At 39.8% G+C, this 21,370-nt stretch overlaps 1 protein-coding gene across 1 annotated transcript in view; it reads right to left on the bottom strand.

Annotated features, from left to right (window-relative positions):
- Positions 1–21,370, bottom strand: part of DYTN (dystrotelin) — a 45,054-nt gene that overhangs the window by 7,177 nt on the left and 16,507 nt on the right. Inside the window, exons 8-11 of the mRNA XM_021703245.1 lie at positions 18,352–18,463; positions 16,750–16,898; positions 3,181–3,340; positions 227–734 (exon numbers count right to left, since the gene is read on the bottom strand). Of these exons, the coding sequence (XP_021558920.1) occupies positions 227–734; positions 3,181–3,340; positions 16,750–16,898; positions 18,352–18,463 (929 nt within the window). The remainder of the gene's footprint in view (positions 1–226; positions 735–3,180; positions 3,341–16,749; positions 16,899–18,351; positions 18,464–21,370) is intronic.

Genomic DNA, 21,370 nt, shown 5'->3' on the forward strand with positions numbered 1-21,370 from the left:
GCCTGGGTGTCTCAGTCGGTTAAGGGTCCAACTCTTGATTTCGGCTCAGGTCATGATCTCAGGGGCGTGGGATCGAGCCCTGCATAGGGCTCCTTGCTCACCAGGCAATCTGCTTGAGGATTCTCTCCCTTTCCTTCTGCCCCTCCCCACATTAACAAAACTTAGGTGTTTAAAAGGCAGCCTCAATTCCTGGCCATCACTACCTCCACTGATTGTGAAATCTTACCTGACGGCATTTCTAGAGTGAAGACATCTGTAAGTTTTGACAACAGTTCTTGCAGTTCCTTTTCCTCTAGCTCATCCTTTCCCTCCTGAATGTTAACTGTCTCTTTCCTTTCTGCCGGTGCCAGAGCAGGACTGTTAGTTTCGGCGGGAACAATCTGGGGGGTGTCCTGCGGTGGTCCTACCTGGGAAACAGGTGGGGAGCTAAAGATTTCCTTTGGGATCTTTTGTGCTTGCCTTTGTGCCCTGGTGCTTTGTGTTGACTTCAGCTGCAAAACGGCCTCTGGTGATTCTGAATTTGGTAGAGCATGCTCTGCATTTGCTTGACTTTGGCGACTTCTGTCAATGATGGTTGGGTAAGCAAGGGGTTCCCATTCTGAACAATCCTCAGTGGCATTCGTGATGTGGGAAGAATCTCCTTCCCTGCAAAGCCTTTCACCCTTTCCATGGTCACCCTTGGAAATCATATTTTGACAGGAAGAGGATGAAGGATGGAGTGGTTGTAACACTGCCTGGATAAAGAAAACTTGATGAAGAAATCGACATTTATCTTACCTTTTTCATAAGTGCATTAAATTTTAATCTTCTAGTAGAAAATTTTAATGCAAGATTTTTCTTTCTCCTTTCTAAATCCATTATTATTGATTTTATTTTATGCTGTTCCTTCAATGTCCATCTAAAACTATCTACAAAAGATACAAAAGCCCAGGTTCTAAAATATCACAGGGAGTAATCATGAGGAATTTGGGACAATTCTAGGTCCTAAATGTTCAGGTTCTAAAGATATCATAAGGAATTTCCGAGAACATCAGCATCTATTCAATTGGTAGCTAAAATGTATTACAGTAAAACATGTTCATAATGACCCACCTAGGTAGGTACATTGGGGAGGGCTCATAATAAGCCATAGCTATAAAATCTAGGGCATACACTCTCTACGAAACGCAATTCCCAAAGCGTGGTCCACAGACTCCCGGAAATCCCTAAGACCTTTTAAGAGGTCTGTGAAGTCAAAATTATTTTCACAATGATACTTAGATGGTCACTGTGTTGACATTTGCCCAGATGGTGAAAAGTCAAAAGTAAGTAAGGCTAAAGTAGGTAAGGCACTACCTTAGTACAAACCAAGGCAGCCGCAGACAGTGCTAGGGGTCATGGTACTCTTCACCATCGTGCGCTCACAGCTGAAACACCAGCCAACCAAATAACAACAATGAACAGTTCCACTTAAGAATATCCTTTTTTTTTTTTAAGATTTTATTTACTTATTTGAGAGAGAGAGAGAAAGCTAGAGACAGAACACAAGCAGAGGGGGAGAGGCAGAGGGAGAGGGAGAAGCAGACTCCCCACTAGGCAGGGAGCCCAACACGGGGCTCGATCCCAGGACACTGGGATCATGACCTGCGCTGAAGGCAGACACCTAACCAACTGAGCCACCCAGGCGCCCAAGAATATCCTTGATGGTGTGACAAAAACTCCTAATTTTCTTAACTATAACTTGTCTTTTTAATATTGTGTATGATGAAATGGGAAGTGTGTAAAATACCTCTAATATTATTGAAACACAAAAGTTGCCTTTTGTGTGAAAGAATGACTTGCAGACTGTTATTCAAGACTTGGATATTTGGCAAATATTTTCTCAAAAATGAGTGAAGTGAGATTGGCACAGTAAGGAAATAATTAACAACATGTATTGCCAATTTTAAGAACTGAGTTTTTAAGCAAAAATCAGAATTTTAGAAAACTTGCATTCATCACCATGTGCATAACAACTTTCCAATTCCTAAAGACTTTCCCAATGAGGTTAGTGGTGATATTAATGAATGTGATTTTTTTTGGCAGGGGGGTGAACATTGTATAATGAGCATTAGGAAGCTTGGCATAGCTCAGTAAACTTCCAAATTACCAGTGTATCATGCTACAAAATCATGCATGGGTAGAAAATTCATTCAAAGAGCACAACAGAACATTGTATTTTAATGAAACAGAGTGTGAGGTAAATACGGTTTCAGATATAATGCTTCAACATTCCTTTAAGAAACAAGCACTTACTATGTATTGGTGTACTACCAAAGAAAAAGATCTCCAATGATGTGAAAAGACTATTAAAATATTATTCTTTTTCAACTGCAAATCTCTATGAGGCCAGATTTCTTCATATACTTCAACTACAACATCTTGCAACAGACTGAATGAAGCAGTTATGAAAATCTGTCTTTCATTAACCCAGATATTAAAGAAATTTTTTTTAAAAAATATAAAGCAATGCCACTCTTCTAAGTTTTTTTTTTTAAATACGTAGTTACTGTTTAAAACTGTTACATATATAATGGGTTTATTTCATATTTAAGTTAATACACTTTTTTTTTAAAGATTTTATTTATTTATTTGAGAGAGAGAGAATGAGAGACAGAGAGCATGAGAGGGAGGAGGGTCAGAGGGAGAAGCAGACTCCCTGCCGAGCAGGGAGCCCGATGCGGGACTCGATCCCGGGACTCCAGGATCACGACCTGAGCCGAAGGCAGTCGCTTAACCAACTGAGCCACCCAGGTGCCCCAAGTTAATACACTTTTAAGCCACTTCTCACTTTTAATTTTGATCATGGTAAAGAGCAATAGATGTAACCCACAAAAGCTCCTTGGGATCCTCACAATGTTTTAAGAACGTAAAAAGGATGCAGAGACCAAGAGGCTAAGCATCAATGCTGTAAAGGACCACTTTGCTCTAGATCTAGAGTTTCTAACTGGCACCTGTAGGGTAACACCAAGTCTCCTAGTGGTACTGCCTTCAAGAATGGGGAGGATAGAGACTGAGGATGAAAAGTGGGAGGAGGTGAGGGTATGGAGAGAAGAGGGAAAGAGAAGAGGCTAATCAAAGTGAGGTGAGAAGTTTCAGGCTGAAGTCCTCCCACAGCCAGAGCAGTTGAGGTCTGATTTCCGGATGGTCCACACTTCATACCTGGAGATCCTGCCCCATCTGCTGTAGCTGGGTCCACAGGCTATCCTGGTTGGCTGTAAGTTCGGGAATCTTGGTCTCAAATCTGCAACTTTTTTCTTCCTGCGGGGCATAGATGGCTTGCAACTTGTCTTTGTAGCGGTTGAACTGTTTTTTAAGGAATCTGCAAAGAGGATACGTTTGAGTGGGTGGGGAGGGCAAGAGGCCAGCGCACTAACTAGCTCCCTAGCAAAATGTGCTGTAAGTCCTCTCTGTGGGAGAAGATGCTGGAGAAGCCTGTGCCTCCACTATTACTTCACATTGATCAATGCTGCTTTATACCGTTTGACCGTTCACCACACACCACTGACCTTCGTGCCTCTTACGTACACGATTCCACCAAGAATTTCATTGGCATTAGAAGTGTTCTAGAAAACTCATCATGCCTGTTGCGGAGTACTTTTAACAGCATACCTTGACTAGCTACTTAAATTTGAATATTGGCTTGATTTGTTATCCTTTCGTCTGGAATCGCTCCGTTTAGAATGACAGTAAACATGTCATGGCTAAACACCTAACACCTGACCAGGATAGGGAAGGAACAAGGAGGCAGGCCATTCCCGAATTGCCAGTCTGTTTTGGCTTCTCTTCCTAAGTCTAGTTGTTTACTGGTTTAAAAATGAACCAAGCAGTCAGGGCCATTTTTTAAAAACACTTGAACAAACAAACCTAAACCAAATAAAAAATAAAATAAAATAAAATAAAATAAAATAAAATAAAATAAAACATAAACCAGATCATGTCATTCCTCTGCTCAAAACTCTCCAATGGTCCCCCTCCTTGTTAAAATAAGCCAAGTCCTTATAAGCCAAGGCCCAACAGTTGGCCAAGACCCTCTTTCCTCTTTCACCTGCTCTCTGCCTCCTCTTGCGCACACAGAACTCGTGGCTACTCTGGACACACCAGGCATGTCCTCCCCTGAGAGTCTGCTCTTTGGCTTCTCTTCCTGGAACCTTCCTTTCCCCAATTCTTTCTCTCTTTACTTCTCACATCCTTCAAGTTGTCACTCACCATCGTATTTTCAATGAGACCATCCCTGATTGCCCTACTTGAAACTGCAAACCAGGACCCCCAACCTTGCCTCCGGCACCTCCTATCTCCTTCCCTACTTTGTCTCCATGTCTAATTGCTACAGAGCTTGATACAGTCTGAGATTTTGGACTTCATCTTCAGTCTTCAAACCTCTGGACAGTCACATTATAAGACATAGGACCTATTTTACTTCTTATTTTACTTATATATTACTTACTCTATTATTTAACAATTGCTTATTGTCTCTTTATTCTGGCAACTTTATTCTTCTTTTTTGCTTGTTGCTCTATATCCCCCAGCCCAGGCCTAAAATAGTCCCTGTTACAGAGTACATATATAATTAAAATTGGCTGAGTAAAGTACAATCTTATCTTTAATCAGTGTGGTTGGCATATTTGTGAAATTTGTAGAAATTATCTCGCTGGTGGGAAATGCAACAAGATTTCTCAATGTTAGAGCCTTTGAAATTCCTAATTACCAATTACCAAGATCTAGAAGAGGTCTTGGAATTTGGTTTGGGCTCCCACCCAGTGTGGGCATCTCTGAAGGAGAGCCCTCAAACTTCCAGGCAGTCACACTCAGGTGAAATGGGAGTCTGATTCTAAAATCCTTCTTCATAAGTGGAGTTTCAAATATATCTTTATCACGGATTTTTCAGAAAGGAGTCAGCCCAGGGATTTGATAGCAGACAACAAAGATACATTCTTAAAAGTCATCTCTGGCCGGTTTTTTAGGCAGTCTTGTGCTTCTTATGACCACCAGTGATAACAATTTCTCTCTTTTTCCTATGCTGTTCCCCACCCCCATCCCCCGGCCTTAATATAATTAGCCAGATAATTTAGGTTATCCTTAACTACTGAAATAGAGCCAAAGCCCCCCTTTTACCTTCCTATTGGGCTTACTATTTCTCTGCTTAAGGAATTTCTTCTAAATTAAAAAAAAAAAGCATCTTTGTAGAATTTTTTCCCATAAAAGCAAAGGGAAATGCTTTTGATTTGTCTCTGCTGTCAATGTTTGTGCATTCACACGTGGGTCCTACCTTCTTTCCCTGTGGAGTGTGTTAATGGATTCATAAGTTCTCCACAGTTCATTCCTGACGCTTACCACAGTCTAAAGCAAGAAATACAGAAAATAAATCTTTGGCTTTTGGTTTGAATTTAAACCACATTCCTAAAAATTCACCATAGGAACATGATAATTATATATATATATATTACATATAAAATATATATTAATTACATATATTCAAAAAGTGAGTGGTGTTTGGGTTTCGGTTCAGATACAATGATGCAGATGTTCATATGCTCACAGTGCAGTTTCATGATCTCATTTTTACATGATGCTTTTCTTTAAAGGATTTCAACATAAACAAGATCTTTAGGTTTTAAAAATCCATTAGAGTAGTCTTTTGCCTAAGTTAGGTTCCTGCCCAGAAAACCTCCTTCCCCAAAAGCATCTATGAAAAGCAGCTGGATCACTTTCTTCTCCTTGGCTCCAGAAATCTTTCCCTTTAGGGTGCCTGGGTGGCTCAGTCAGTTAAGTGTCTGCCTTTGGCTCAGATCATGATCCCAAGATCCTGGGATTGAGTCCCATATCAGGTTTCCTGCTCAGTGGGGAGTCTGCTTCTCTCTCTCCCTCTGCCCCTCCCCCCTGCTTGTGATCTCTCTCTCTCTCTCTTTCAAATAAATAAAATCTTTAAAAAAAAAAGAAGAAGAAAGAAATCTTTCCCTTCTATCTGCCACCTTCTACTTAAACTTTCTCATCTTTCCATTGCTTTCCACACGGATGTGTACTGAGAGTCACGGCTTCTCTTTGAATTCACCAAGACTCTTTGCATTAATAGTGATCAGCTCAGCAGCTCTCATTTAGGATTTTCCCACCAAACCTTGCCTCTCTTCGTATCACATTCTGCTCCCTGAATGGCACCCAAGTGCAAGTCCTGACCTGACCCAGCCTGGCCCAGCTTCTGGGGCACCATGTACTGGCTCTTGGCTCCCACACGTCTGGGTGGGAGATTGGATTCCATTACTCTACATTTATAAGCAGCTGTGGCTACACTCTGTGGCCTCATCTCCTTCCTGAGAAGGATCTGAAGAGGGGTTGGCCACCTTGGGAACATTGGTCTATGGGAACAGCCTGAAAAAGGAAGAGGGAAGGGCAAGAAGAAGGAGCTGAACTACAGACAGAAAGTCACACTGTCTGGTTGGTGTGTACTCTGTGGCCCCTCTGAGTGACCTGGACTCATCTGCCTCTTCACTCAAATGCTCAGCTTCCAATGTCTCGCATAGGCTTTGGATCAGTGAACTTTATATTATTAATATCAATGTTATCATGTGGCATGTGTTGTTGGCGGTTGAGAAGCATTTCAGGTTAGCACGTAGGGGCCCACTGTGATTCATCCAAGAAAAGGGCCTATGGTTTAGTTAGTCATTCTCAGTTGACCGACGTGAGGCTGTTTCCAGTTTTTCAAAAGTACAAGCAATGCTGCAGTGGACCAAGCTGGACCTGCCTCCTTGAGCATATATGCATGGGCAGGATTCTCAGGTTTTAAGTTTAATAGATACTAGCCCTGCACATGCACACGCACACACACGCACGCATATTTGAAAATGCATAGATACACCGCAAACAAATTTGAAGTTCTACCCCAAATAGATGATCTCCAGGGAAGTAGGAACCTGACCTGGGTTGGGAATTATGGTTGAAAACGACTTTGCCTTTATCTGCAATATTTTAGCTTTTTATAAGGCAAACAGATTCAGGTCTTTTTGTATAATTAAAAAAAATTTTTTTAAAGATTTTTATTTATTTATTTATTTAACAGAAAGATTTTTATTTATTTATTTGACAGAGAGAGGGAACACAAGCAGGGGGAGTGGGAGAGGGAGAAGCAGGCTTCCCGCTGAGCAGGGAGCCGGATGCGGGGCTCAATCCCAGGACCCTGAGATCATGACCTGAGCCAAAGGCAGTAGCTTAACCAACTGAGCCACCCAGGCGCCCCTAAAAGAAATTTTTTTTAATCAAAGGAAACAATGTAGAGCATGAATAAGAGGCTGTAGCAAATGCTAAACACAAAAGACGTGAGAGTGAATGAAAGGAGAGTGAAGTAGAGAAACCCAAACAGCAGAACCTCTGTTAAATTTCCTCCCTCGGAAGGAAGAAACGTTAAAGCGGAAAAAAGGCTGAATTGTGAAAATGGCTCTTCTTCCTCTTTTATTCAAAGCAGGAGCTAGAGGAGCTTTTTAGTGCGACCCCACACGTGTAAGCGCCGCGCTCTGCCGGGTGCCCAGGAGGGGGCGTGCGAGGTCTGCGGCGCGGGGCCTGCGGCGGCTTCCCTCTGGCCGCGGAGGGTTAATGTGCTCACGGGCCGCTGGTTACGGAGGGGTGGGGGGTGAGGGGGGGTGAGGGGGGTGAGGCGGGGTGGAGGGGGTGAGGGGGGTGAGGGGGTGGAGGTTGGAGTGGGGAGAGTCCGCAGGACCTAGCCTCTGCTGACGCTTCTGCCCTGCACCACTGCTCCACGGGAACCTTAATTTTTCTTGGGTGATTGACAAGCATTACAGATACTATTTTGAAGACCTTCCTTAGGATCAGATTGTACTAATTACACTGATTGGGGGGAATGGCTACCAGTGCAGTCACACACGGGAGGGCAAATAAACAACTGACTGAAAACATGATGAAGTATTTGCAAACCGTAGAACACACACACGCGCGCGCGCACAAAACCAAGATGGCATTTCTAATTCCTTTGATGGAAAAATTCCATTGGGATTTTTTTGTTAAGTTTTTTCTCTTACCTCTTCCCTTCCAAATTTCCTGACACTATGTTGTGATTCAACACCGGAAACTAATATAACTCTGTATGCTAACTATACTGGAATTAAAAGAAAAAACTTAATAAAAATATTAAAATCATGGTTATATCATGGTTTGTAATTATAATTTTGTTCTTTGCTCTTTGCTGGCTTTTCCAAATTTTCTGTAATAATATGTGACATGTTATGATTAGAGATAAAAAATTATTTTAAACAATATTTTCTTTGATTGCATTAACATCTCGAAAATATTCCGCACACCACACTGATTCTCACTGCATCCTTACAAAGGGGCCCAGATTGACTACGCATTGGTTCCTTTCCCTTTTGGACTCACCTGATGATGTGGGCTGCTCCTATCAGTTCTCTGAGCCCAAGATACCGTTGGAGATACTTGTTTGGAAGCCTCTATGGCTATTTCCACTGGTCTAGTCCGACTTCCATATATTGGTACTTCAGGGCTACTGTACTGAATAGAAATCCTGTGTAAAGCAGAGTTTTATAAGACAATGTAATAATATTTAATTATCAGGTATGACATTGAGGAAAGTCTTTTTGAAAAATGTTAAATCAGATATTAAATTTGATATTCAAAATAGCATTAAAGTAGCATGACTTTTTTTTTTTTTTCCTGTGCTTTTTCCCATACAACTACTTAGGTAGAGAACAATCAGCCAATAATGGAAATGGGGATTCTATTTCCTGCCCTCCTTCTTGACAATCTAGAAATGAGAATGCAAAGAAATTTAGGGACGACTGTACAAAATCCCCCAGGTCATTCTGTTCAGGTCAGATACTAGGGGTTCTGAGCACAGGTGTATGCATAATTATTGTGTCATATTGGAAAGAACATAGAATAGAGCAATTGGTTTAAGGTCAGGCATATTCCATTTTATACATTTCCATTTAGTTTCATTCCTTTATTCAAAAACTATTTTAAAGCATCTCACCATCTTGAGTTATTGCAGATAAAAGATGAAAAATAAAAGCAGAGAACTCCCCACTTGCAGAGACTTCACATTTAATGAACAGATGAACATACGATTGTTATTGACATAATGTGATCTTATTTCTACAGAACGTGATGAGCGCACAGGGTGAGAAGTGATTACTGTGTGGTACACTTAATTATGTGTTTAAGCAGTGGGGCATTTGGGGATAACCCCTAACTTCTCTGTCACACAACTTTGAGTGATGCACTCTCTTCCTCCCCTGTGTGAGATCATTTTGATACCTTTGGGTTTTTCCATACTGTTTTCTGTACTCATACAAACATCAAATATATATTGAATTTGTTTTTGGAACAAAAATGACATTTTATGCACACTACTCTGCCACTTGCCCTTTTTGCTAACGGATGATGATGAATGCCCTCTAGTATCATAGATAGGTGCTTAAATTTGTTCATCTAAGTGGATTCATTATATTCTGTTGTTTGCCTGTATCATGTGTGTTCTACCATTTTTCTACCGGTGGGCCCTTAGGTTCTTTCTGGTTTATTTCCCCACCCCTCCAGTGCTATCATGTGTGTCCTTATTTACTATGTAGTGGTGCGTTCATTCCCATAGGACCATCCCCTTCAGTACTCAAACATGCTGTTACTTTTCCTATCATAACAAAACATCCCCTTCGTGTCAGGTATGATGCCACCTACACTATCTCTTTGTTCCCTCTACTGTAACAAATCCTGGAAAGAATTGTATTTGGTATCTTCAATTCCTCAGCTCCCATTATCTCTTAAACTACCTCTAGTCTGATTTTTTTTTCTACTACCGCCGTCCTACCCTGCTCTTTTTGAGGTCATCAATGATTCCCTCATTGCAAAATCCAAAGGCCAATTCTTACTTGCCCTAGCAACAGCATTTGACAGAGTAGACCACGCCCTCCTCCTTAAAACACTTTATTTACCTACCTTCCATGATCCCTCATTTTCTTGGTTTTCCTCCCAGAACTTTCATCTTTCTTGTCTCCCCTGCTGGCTCTTCTTCTGCTCTCCAACTTTGGAGTGTGGACTGCTGTAGGACTCAATCCTCTATTCTCCTCTCTTTCCTGTCTACACTCTCCTTGGTGATCTCATACAATCTCATGGCTTGAAGAGTCAACAACTATCTCTGTCAACAAATCCCAAATTTGTACCTCTAGGAGACTTTCCCCCAAATTCCAGCCATGAATGGAGAATGGCCTATTCAACATCTCCATGTGATGTCTGAGATATCTTCATCTTAACATATCCCAAACTGAACTCTGATTGTTCCTCCCAAACCTGCTCCACCTACAGTGGAGATGTTCAGATGACAACTGCTTTCTCCTTCTGCTTACTATAACACCACTATGACCATATAGATTAGTATAGATACAAGAATTGACCCATAGATCTGAGGATGAGAATATAAATTATCTTAATTGATCCAAGTATACAAGGAAATCTAATATGTGACAAAGTTGGTATTTTAAATAAGTGGGGAAAAGATAGCATAATTGGCTATGCATCCGAAAGAAAGCAAAGCCAGGCCCTTGCTAAAATGAATTCCAAATGGATTGAAATTTAAACTCAACATTCAAAATAGAAACACTAAAAGAACATTTAGAAAGTTATTATGTGACCTTGCTTCTACTCTTGCCCCCACGCCTGCCTTCCCTCTAGACTATTCTCAGCATCTCCTCTTTGTTGCACTCTGCCACACTGGCTTCTGCCAGTATGCCAAGCATACTCCCACTTTGAACTGCTTGTCTCCTCAATTTGCAGCAGGCTTTTCTCAGATACCTGTATGACTTCCTCCCTCACCTCCTGCAAGGCATTGTTCAAATGTTACATCTCACAGAGGTCCACTATGACCACCCCATATAAATAAATTTGCTGTCAATTCTTCCTCTAAATCTTGATACCTCTTACCTGGTTCTTCTTTTTTCTTTTACTTTAGTATTTATAACTTCTAATGTACTATATAATTCAATTATATGCTTATTTTTCATTGTCTGGTCTCCCCACTAGAATGAAAGCTCTATGAAGGCAGAGATCTTTGTCCCATTGTCCCTGACATATCCCAAGTGCCTAGAAAAGTGTTGACTAAAGATTAATTGAATGAATAAATGAATGAATATTGTTCAGATTATTTTCTGAAACGTCTATAGCTACTTGTACTCCTATTAAATTTCAAGAACATCTGTTGTCTTCCATATTCACCAGCACTGGATGTTGTTATTCCTTTAATCTCTGCCATTCTGATACATAAAAGGATGAGAGCTCATTATTCCTTTAATTTGCCTTTTTCTAACCACTAGCGAGGTTGAGAACATTTTTGTGTGTTTAATGGTCATTTGAAATATGTCTTCTGTGGTTGCCTATTTATGTATTTAGTGTATTTTTCTCCTCACTCTCTTCCTCATTCTCTTCTTCCTCATTTTGCCCTCCTCCTTCTTTTTGAGTTTTTCTTATCAATATACAGGGGCCTTTCTATAATGTAGTTTGTTTTATTAGAGAAAATATTTTTCTAAGTTTCAGGTTTATCTTTTCATTTTCTTTATATCACTTACCACAGGAAAATGCATGTTATCATATATATCTGTGTATTATTACTTCACGATTCCTTGTTTTTCTGTCTTGCTTAGGAAGATCTCTTCCAACCCCAGGTTTACTATTTTTAAACTGTTTTTACATTAAAATTTTGAACAGTTTGGAACTTAGTTTATGGGGTGAAATAAGGGCCAGTTTGTTTTCTTTCAGATGGATAGCCAATTATGTATCCTTTTTTTGGTGAATCAAAACACCACTTTATCATATGTTGGGTTTCCATTTATGCTTAGATCAATCATTAAATTTTGTATTCTTGTCCTCATATCTACATGTCCATTCCATTTTTTTTTAGAGAGAGAGCAAGCGGGGAGGGGCAGAGGGAGAGGGAGAGAGAGAATCTCAAGCAGGTTCCATGTTCAGCCCAGAGCCAGATGCAGGGCTCGATCCCATGACCCCCGAGATCATGAACCGAGCTGTAATCAAAAGTCAGATGCTAAACCAATTGAGCTACTCAGGTGCCCCCCACTCCTTTTTTATATAAATACTATTTGGTCCTAGTGGTCTATAGTAAATTTTAATATCTGTTGAAGAACTTTCCTTCCCATTATTCTTCGATTTCATAATTTTAAATATTCTTGTACAATTTATTATTCCAAAAATGTCTTCAAAATCATTTTATCCTATTTAAAGAAAATGATTCTATTTGGAAATGCACTTAGTTTAAATACAGTTGGTTCTCATTATTGATGGCCATTATACTCTACGTAGTCATTGTTAACAACAAATTAGGGAAAACTGACCCATTGCTCCAACGGGAAATACAGGGTTAGGTCCTTGCTAATCTCTGGTCAGATCGTTTTTGTCATCCAATCAATATATAACTTTGTTTTATGTGTGTCTTGTATATGGACACCTTATTTAATACATATTGTCAATTAATTCACATGGAACTTATGGTCAACAGCACTATAACTTATGCCTGAACAAAGGTTATTTAACATACGTATTTTCTTGTTAAGGCACATCATAGCCTTCCTGTGCTTAGGAACAGTAGACAACATTTCAGCACGATGTTTGGGGGCGATTTGCAATAGTAAAATCACCATTGAAAAGCACAAAAATGTGAAAGGACGTGTTTATGGTAGGAGAATTGAAACAAGAAGGCAGAGTGACTCTTGACCTCAGCTGTGCATCAGGCAGTTCAAATTTTTTGCCACTCTGTGCCTGTCTGCAGATGACCAGGAAAACATCGTAAGTATTGATTTTAGGGTTATAAATAAATAAATAAATTTTACTTATAAATAAATAAATAAATTTATTAATGAATTACCATGAGTAAGTGCATTCATAAATATGGAATCTGTGAATAATGAGGATCAACTGTGTTAATTTTTGGAACATGGAAAATTCTTACGCTAGAGTCTTTTCTTTCAGGAATTTGGTATGTTTCTCCTTTCGTTCAGGTCTTATTTTCTGTATTCTGAAATATAGTTTCTTTAATGTGGCTTTTGTATCCTTTTTGCTAAGCTTTTTTCCCCAAGTTTCTCTTTAAAATAATTTTTACAGCTACTGTAAAGGGATTTTAATAAAATTTCACTTCACTATGATAGCTATTGCTATCACTTGACTGAGTGATACCACACACTTGACTGAGGACTGATAGCTATTGCTATCATAGTGAAGACCTACTAATTTGTGAGTATGTATTTTATTTCCCACCACTCAAAGCCTATTAATTCTAGTAGTTTTTGCTAGAGCTACTTGAGCTTTCTTGGGTATTTACAATCATGTTAGCTGCAAATGAAAGTAATTTTGTCTGTTTCACTGTTTTAATTTTCTTTGTTATATTTGCAAGAACTTCCCAGAATATTTAATAACAGTGGTGATAATTGGCACCTGACTTTCATGTTTTTTGTAAGTGAAAATGTTCTCAGTGTAAACCATTATATGTAAAGTGAGTGAATCCACATTAAAAGGAGGAGGCTTATTACCTTGCAAAATATTTGCTGAATCAGTGAATGAATTTAGTATCATCACTTGGAAAAATCATGAATCTCTTAGAAGATGGTCAGTACTAATGTGTCAACTTAGTAGATATTAGGGATGTGTTTTTACCTCTTCCACATTGTTAAATAATAATGTTCCACATTCCTTTCTCCTAGATCGGACACTAATCAGAATTTCTGAACTCATTCATATCTAGGTGAAATTGAAAATTATTACATAAGAATTTTACTTTGGGGAACACTGTTGTACTCAAGTGGACAGAGTAGAACACATTGACATTTAAAAAACCTTTAGCTTTGCATAGCACTTGCAATTTTCCTTTCCTCCTCTTATCTTTACTGATACTACTCTGGGAGAAGGAAGGACAGGTTCTCTCTATTTTCATGTGAAGAAACTGAGTCACAGAAACATGAAGTGACTTCCCCAAGGGCACACACTTGCCTGAGGACTGAAATTCTCAATCGAATTTCACTACCTTCTCCCAACCCTGTGTAATCCCTCCTTTGACACTTTCCCATGTTCCATTCTAAAAGAGTTCATGACCTACCTTATTACCTCCATCAATCCCTTCATCACACATCCATCATTGTATTATTCAGTCCATTGGCCAATCATTCAATAAACATTTATTGAGCATTTATCAAATTTAGACATTTTTATAGATTCTGGAAATACAGCTGGAAACAATAAAAGGTTCTCCACCCTCACCCCTGAGCTTACATCATAGTAAACAAACAAAAAATAAAAGTAAAATATATAGGGTGTCAGGTGCTGATGAAATGCTCTGAAGAAAAATAAAGCAAGGGAGGAGGATTGGGAGTGCCAGAGTGGGGACAGGGGCTGAAATGTTGAGTAAGTAGTCAGGCATGGTCGCGTGGATGAGATGGCATTTGAGCAAAGACCTCTATGGGTCTTTATTATTATTATTATTATTTTTTTTTTTGAGAGAGAGAGAGAGAGAGAGCACGTGCATGCGAAGGGGGGAGGGGCAAAGGGAGAGGGAGAGAGAGAGAGAATCTTGAGCAGTCTCTATGCCCAGTGTGGAGCCTGATGCAGGGCTCCATCCCATGACCCTGAGATTGTGACCTGAGCCAAAACCAAGAGTCGGAAGCTTACCCTACCGAGCCACCCAGGTGCTCCCCCTTTATAGGTCTTTAGGAGTGAGGCTCAAGCCATGCGGTTAGGTGGGCTAGGGTTACTTCCTCAAAGTAAAGGTTTAAGTCTTAAGAGGGGAGGATCTGGCTTAGTCTTGTGGGGAGGGGGAAGGAATGAGGGGCTGGATCACAGATGATGTGGGGCTGGGGAGATGAAACTGGAGAGGTTTCAGGGGGGCCCAAAATATGCAGAACTTTTGTAAGTCATTATGACTTCTAGTTTTTAGCTTAAAAACAATGGGGAGATAATGGAGGGATTTAAGGCATGGGAGTTTGGGGGAGGTGGGCACATGAGGGATGCCATCATATTTGTACTTTTAAAACATCAGTCTGGCTTCAGTGGCCAAAAGAAATCAAATTAAGAGTATGGATCTTTGCATTTTAAGTATGAGAATGTAGGAATTTAGACAAGATCTCAAGTATTCAATAAATCCAGATGACTAGTTGACACATTGTATTGTTCCTTTGCTAGGGAAAGGTGAGATCTGTCTGGAAGAAGACAGATGAATTGGTACCTGATATTTTTGTTCTTATTTTTAAATTCCTTGTACTATATTAAAGATATACATCAAGATGATACTCATATTCTGTAACTTTAAAGACATATTGATAACAACCTGCTAGGTAAATGTGATGTAGGCATAATAAATGGCACCTGATCATAATGTCAACATACACTTTTTCTTTTAAAGAGCTATAAAAACATATCTAGGTTGGGAAGTGACAAAATGACCCTAAAAATAAGGTCTGGGATTGAGATAGAAATATGCTGGTGGGTGTCTGAGGAAAGATTAGAAATTACAAAAGAAATTAGTATGTATCTGAATACCATTCTGATTTAAATTGATCTCTTCTACTCTCAGTAGATAAAATGGGAGTGAATTAATAATTCCGGAGCTTTTTCCTCCCCAAAATTTGATGATCATAAGCCCACAGAAACAGTATCTCTTTGCTTTATTTTCTACAATTTTAAATTTTGAAGAAGTGGTTATTTCCAAAATTAACATCACAAAGACTTTTGTAGAGAAGATTTTATTTTTAAGTAATCTCTACACCTAATGTGGGGCTTGAACTCACAATACACAAGATCAAGAGTTGCATGCTCCACTGATGGAGCCAGCCAAGTGCCCCCATCACAAAGACATCTTTAGGCTGGTGATCTTTAGGTAAGTGATGGGTGACCTCATATACCAGTGGTGCTGGGGTGTGTTTTGGGTTAACCCTCTGGAGCACAATTTGGTGTTTTGAATTTTGAGAGTTAACGAAGTTCACAACTTTTTATCCAATGATTTTATTGAAGTAAATTTATCTTAGTAAAATATTAAAACTATAGGAATATGCACGTATAGGGATGCTGACTACAGAATTTCAGGGGGCAAATTTTAAAAATAACCAAAATGTTCAATGATACAAAGGATTGCTTGTATATTATGATACTTCCTTATAAGGATGAGTGAGGTCATTAAAAATAATATTTTGGAAACTGATGGCATGGGAAACACCCTCCATTTAGAAAAGAAAAGAAGAATGAAATATTGTATCTACTGCATAATTCCATTTTTGGTAATACTAACGTGACTAACACTCATCTGTGAGTGATGGGATTCTGAGTGTCTTTCTTTTCCTTTTTTAATAAAAATAAAGTATTCATTCTAAATTAGGCTTTCAAAAGCAAACCAACAGAAACTAAAGATATAAAAAAAAACTAGGGATATACAGCAAAGTCATTTGAATATGTTAATATTAAAAGTCTTCTGTGTTTGATGCTTTAGTTGGAATAATTCTAAGTGATGAGATGGGCCGTTTAGAAGTATTTTTGCCTCTTATTCTATTTGAAAATTAAAGCTCATTTCCTGGGGGGGAAGTGCATCTTCAGCCCTGGGCCAGCCCCGCCTCCTGCCTTCTTTCCGATCAGCATTACGAAAGCTTCTGCCTGTGTACAGTGGGCTGGCTGCATCATCAGCACCAGGGCCCTGGGCTGTCGCTCTGCAGGACTGTCACTCACACTCACCTGGCCTGTGTTTTGTTAGCCAGCTCCTTTGGAGTCACCTGGTCCAGCAGCCACCGCCTTCTTGAAGTGTCTTTTCCCCTACTGCGCCCTTGGAGCAGGTTGTTTCTGAGGGTCATGACGAGGCATTTGGTATTCTCCTTTGCTGACATCTGCCGGAATGGCCACTAGTAAAAAGGAGAGTCTTATCCCACTAAACGGGTCTTTTTTCCTCATTTGGGCAAACTGGCCACCATGAAAGTTTCTGGTATTACTTCACTCACTTTTATGTCCTTAGAAAAATCGTTTTCCTTCCTTAGTACCTGAATGTCTTCCCATCCTCTCTGCTTGTCCACAAAGTGTAAGTTACCAAATTAAATACCACTCACCTTACACATTAACCCCTCTTCCTGAGTGCGATCCACGAACGTGGAATTCTAAAGCGAGAAGGGGTACGGAACAGGGCTAAGTCCAGGGCTGCTAACATTTGGGGTGCGGATTCTCTTCAGAACTGGATGATCACTTGTGGATTTATCTCCAGAACAATGCTCATACATTTAATTCTGTATAAAATTTCAGTGGATTCCCAGACCACCTGAAGTTCACCCATCAACCCCACATTAAGAACCTTTGCCAAAAGGAACAAAAGAATGAGATGTCTTATTAAAAAATTTTCAGCCCTTGAAATCTAAAGTGTAATAACAAAGTGACCACACGGTGTCAGTCTAACATCAATAAGCCCTATTCCTCCCCAGGTTTTTAAAACAGGGAGCTGATGGGCCAATGAACCTGAGCATCTGGGTTATTTAAGTTTAGTAAAACAATGCCCACTGGGGATTCTTTGGCACACTCCAAGCATGGACTTTTGTGGACCATTCATGTTAAAGAGAGAACGAGGGAAAGCTGTCCTTGGTAGGGCTAGCTAACCAACATCCTTCACTACTGCCCTGTTTGAGGGTGATACCATCTCTATGGAGAAACTGAGTCATAGGAACCTAGTGATGAGAAAAAATGAAAATGCTCTTTGCTTAAAATTGACTATCTGATTTCTCTTTTTCCTTCAAAAGATCTGAATTCTCTTGCTGAGTATTTAGAATCTTCCTAAAGAACATTTGAAAGGCAGCTGTGAAGTCTTAGTTTTCTATTCTTTCTGTCAAAATGCAGATAGTAATCTTTCCCTTTCATTTTTCCCAAAGAAAAAATGGAATCTCAGGAAAAGACAGGTGAAAAGAGAAAAGTTTTCCCAAAAGGCACTAGTAACCAGAAACCCGATTTCCTCATTTTTACCAAACCAAAGCCTTTTCTTTGAATCCGTACCCACTTCCAATGCTTCTCCCCTTTTATTCCTCAGATATTTTCTGCTATATAGTACGGGACCAGTGCCTTCAGATTGAACGCTGTTTGGTCTTTTCATGTCCCAAAAGGTTTTATTAAAATCTATGATGTAGAGAAAGCATATGGATATTGAGAGATATTTAAGGTGGAGTTTGCTATTTCCTTAGTCTTAAATATTATCGGGAATGAAAGGAGCAGAATCTGTGGTCTTACTGCAGGGAAAGTTCTTTAGCTGCTGCAGCTGTCACTGATTGGATTCACGAATCGTTGGTGCGGTGGGTTAGATGTTACCTGGACGCAGCGCTCCATCTCAGGATGGACCTTCTGGGGAGACCCGCCGCGAAGCCCAGCAAAGAAGCACACCTGGCAGAGGTCAAAGTTGAGACACTTCAGACAGCGGTATCTGCCAATAACAGCGGAAGTGTGGCTAATGTCACAACCAGCCCGTGAGCAGAGAAAATAATAGTCAGGTGCAGAATGAGTACCCCAAAACATACAGGAGACATCTAAGCTCTTAAGGAAGTGTAAAATTTCTCCCAAACTTTGTAGGGATGTTAAATGACTCTAACATGTTTAATTTATTCAAAGAAATCTTCTTTTGGTGGTACTTTTTATGATATGGCATTATATTAACATAGTTTCACCCAACACACTATAATGTGGAAGCCTGATTCATGCCCCCACGAATATATCAAGCACATTGCCTACGCAGGGTACTGTGTACAATGAGCCTTGGGATAGACCCCTAAGTCTGTGGCCACATTTTCTGTGGTGGCACAATGCATTCAAACATTTTGAATTTAGCTGCCAACTTAAAAAATAAAATAAACTGGGAGATTTTTCAGTAAATTCTGACTTGACTTCTCTTGAAAACTGTCAAGATCTGATAATACTAGACCTGCATTATTGCATGGTATTGGGGAAAATGAAATTGTAGACAAAGAATTTGAAATAAACTTCTGTGATTTTTTAGAACTTTGTAGGAAAGAAATGCAGTGGAGGAAGGCTAGTTCTTCCAGCCAGAGTGTGGGGGAAGGACCCCCCGCATCCAAGTTTCTTAACACATCAACATTGCAGTCCTTCTTACACGAACGGTTGCATCCTTAAGTCTCCGGTGGGAACAGGTGAGGAGGTTATCTTGAGACACTGTGGGAAGGAGGGGTGTCTTGTAACACTCAGGGAAAACATGGTGATACCAGATCCCTGTGCTCTTCAAATTTCATGTCTTGCTGCAGAAAGAGGATAGGGAAGCTTGCAGTACTAACTAGCAAAGTTAAGCAATATGTGATTATGCACCAAGTATGAGGCATTGGAAGGCAAGTACTGCAGGAAGGAGAGAGGGGGAGACCCCTGCGGGCTGCTGAAAAGTTTTCATGGAGAAAGTGTGCCTTTGCGCTGGAGACCAATGAGGACGAAATCCTAGAGAGAAAGAGGAGTGAGGGAAGGAGGCTAGAGCCAAGAAGGAGGATTTGGAGCACATCACATCTATCAGACCTGCTGATTATTCTAAAGAACAGAAGAAACAAAACTTGGAATGCCCCTGAGGCTGGATGGCAGAGCAAGAGAATGTTAAGGTCTGTGAGATCAACCGTCAGCTGCCCTTGTTCACTGCTGTTACCCCAACACCTAGTTCCATGGTAGGATATTAATAAATAGTATCAAATGGCTAGAATAGTAGCTAATGTTTTGGAACACTTACTAAAGGGCAGGCAATGTACATGTGTTGACGCGTGATTCATTGCCATGCAAGCCCTTTAAGGTAAGGCGTTCTTATGATTTTATTATTTTTCCAGATGAAGAAACTGAGCACCAAGTTACACAACTTCTTCGTCAGCGGTAGAAGTAGGCTTTGAGCCCAGGGATACCACCTGAATGGAGAACTAGCTATTTTATCCACTGGAATAGACCACCAGTACCCGAGGCTTGAGGTGGAATGCATACACCACCATTACTAGTGACCTTGAAGTGGGAACTTAAGCTCAGATGTTTGGAAGTTACCAAGTTAACACTGCAGGTTTTCGATGACCATTAGTTAAATGAAGTTAAATGAATGACTTAGTTTATTTACAAGGAAAATGGGACTAGTAAACCCTGCCTTCTTGGCTTTGCAAAGTTTTACAAAGCTTTGAAAATTATTCAACATGCATAATTGGGAAGACAATTGCTGTTTGCAAGAAATGTATAACACAATATTTTTAATAAGGATTATTTATAAGTACTGGCTGCATTATCAACAATACACTGACCCTAACCTTTCGTTAATTCCTTTATGCTCAGAAACTGCCTACAGGTATACGAGGAAAGGTGTAGTGTGAATAATGAGATTGGTCTGTTGATGTCTTTACCAAGAGAGAATCGAGCTTGTTTTTTTTCCTCAGTCTTACATGGTTATTAGAGAGCATAAATGTGACACGTCCCGCTGAAATATAACACTGGCTTAGGAACAGTCTCTGGTCTTTGCCCTTTCTCTTATTTTAGAAGGTTAAGTCTTTGCCTTCTTCCTGTTACCTCCAGGTCTGCAAACACTTCTACTCTAAAATGACTTTATTAATCTCACTAAAACTTAAAGCCTTGAGGCTATTGCTGGAGTTTATGAGAGCCAAAAACACAAGTTTAAGGTTAGGACTATAATAAATTCAAACAATTTCTAATAGACTCGGAAGGTTACAGCTAAAAGAAGCCTAGCACTCCAATGGACTCAGCCCTCCTTATTTTACTTATAAAGAAACCGAGGTCCAGAGAGGTTAATGGCCTTGTGCAGGTCACCCAGCTGCCTGCATATATGAGAACTGTACATTGCCTTGGACATCTAGGAGGAAAGATGGTTTGCAGGGAGGCATTTCTAAGAGGAAGGTGAGTTTCATTCTCAATAGAAACGGACGTAACCTGAAATGTAAAGAATGGCGCTTCTTGCCCTCTGCCTTGGCATGACCCGAGTCGTTCAAGCTCTTTGAGACTCCTTTATAAAATAGGAATAATAATATCTGCTTTATGTTATACATAATAATTTTGGAAAAAATATTTCAATGTAAAAGTTGTGTTTTATATAATTGCAAAGTGAATTCTGTACCTGGTCCAGTGCAGGGCCTGTAGTAACTACTCAATTAGTACTTGTTTATTGGTTAAATGATTGTAATATGCACATAACATGATAAATCATATTCATGTTCTTCCACAGTCTAATATAAAAAGAGTTTATTTTTCATTGTAGTGTGGAGATTTCTTTCGTTCGGTTTGCTTGGTTTCCAAAGGTCCTTTCCACTTATGTTTTATTGTTAGGACAGTTATTTGCAAAGAGTTTTTCATGAAT

The sequence above is a fragment of the Neomonachus schauinslandi genome, chromosome 3 (assembly GCF_002201575.2).
Source record: "Neomonachus schauinslandi chromosome 3, ASM220157v2, whole genome shotgun sequence".
NCBI lineage: Eukaryota > Metazoa > Chordata > Mammalia > Carnivora > Phocidae > Neomonachus > Neomonachus schauinslandi.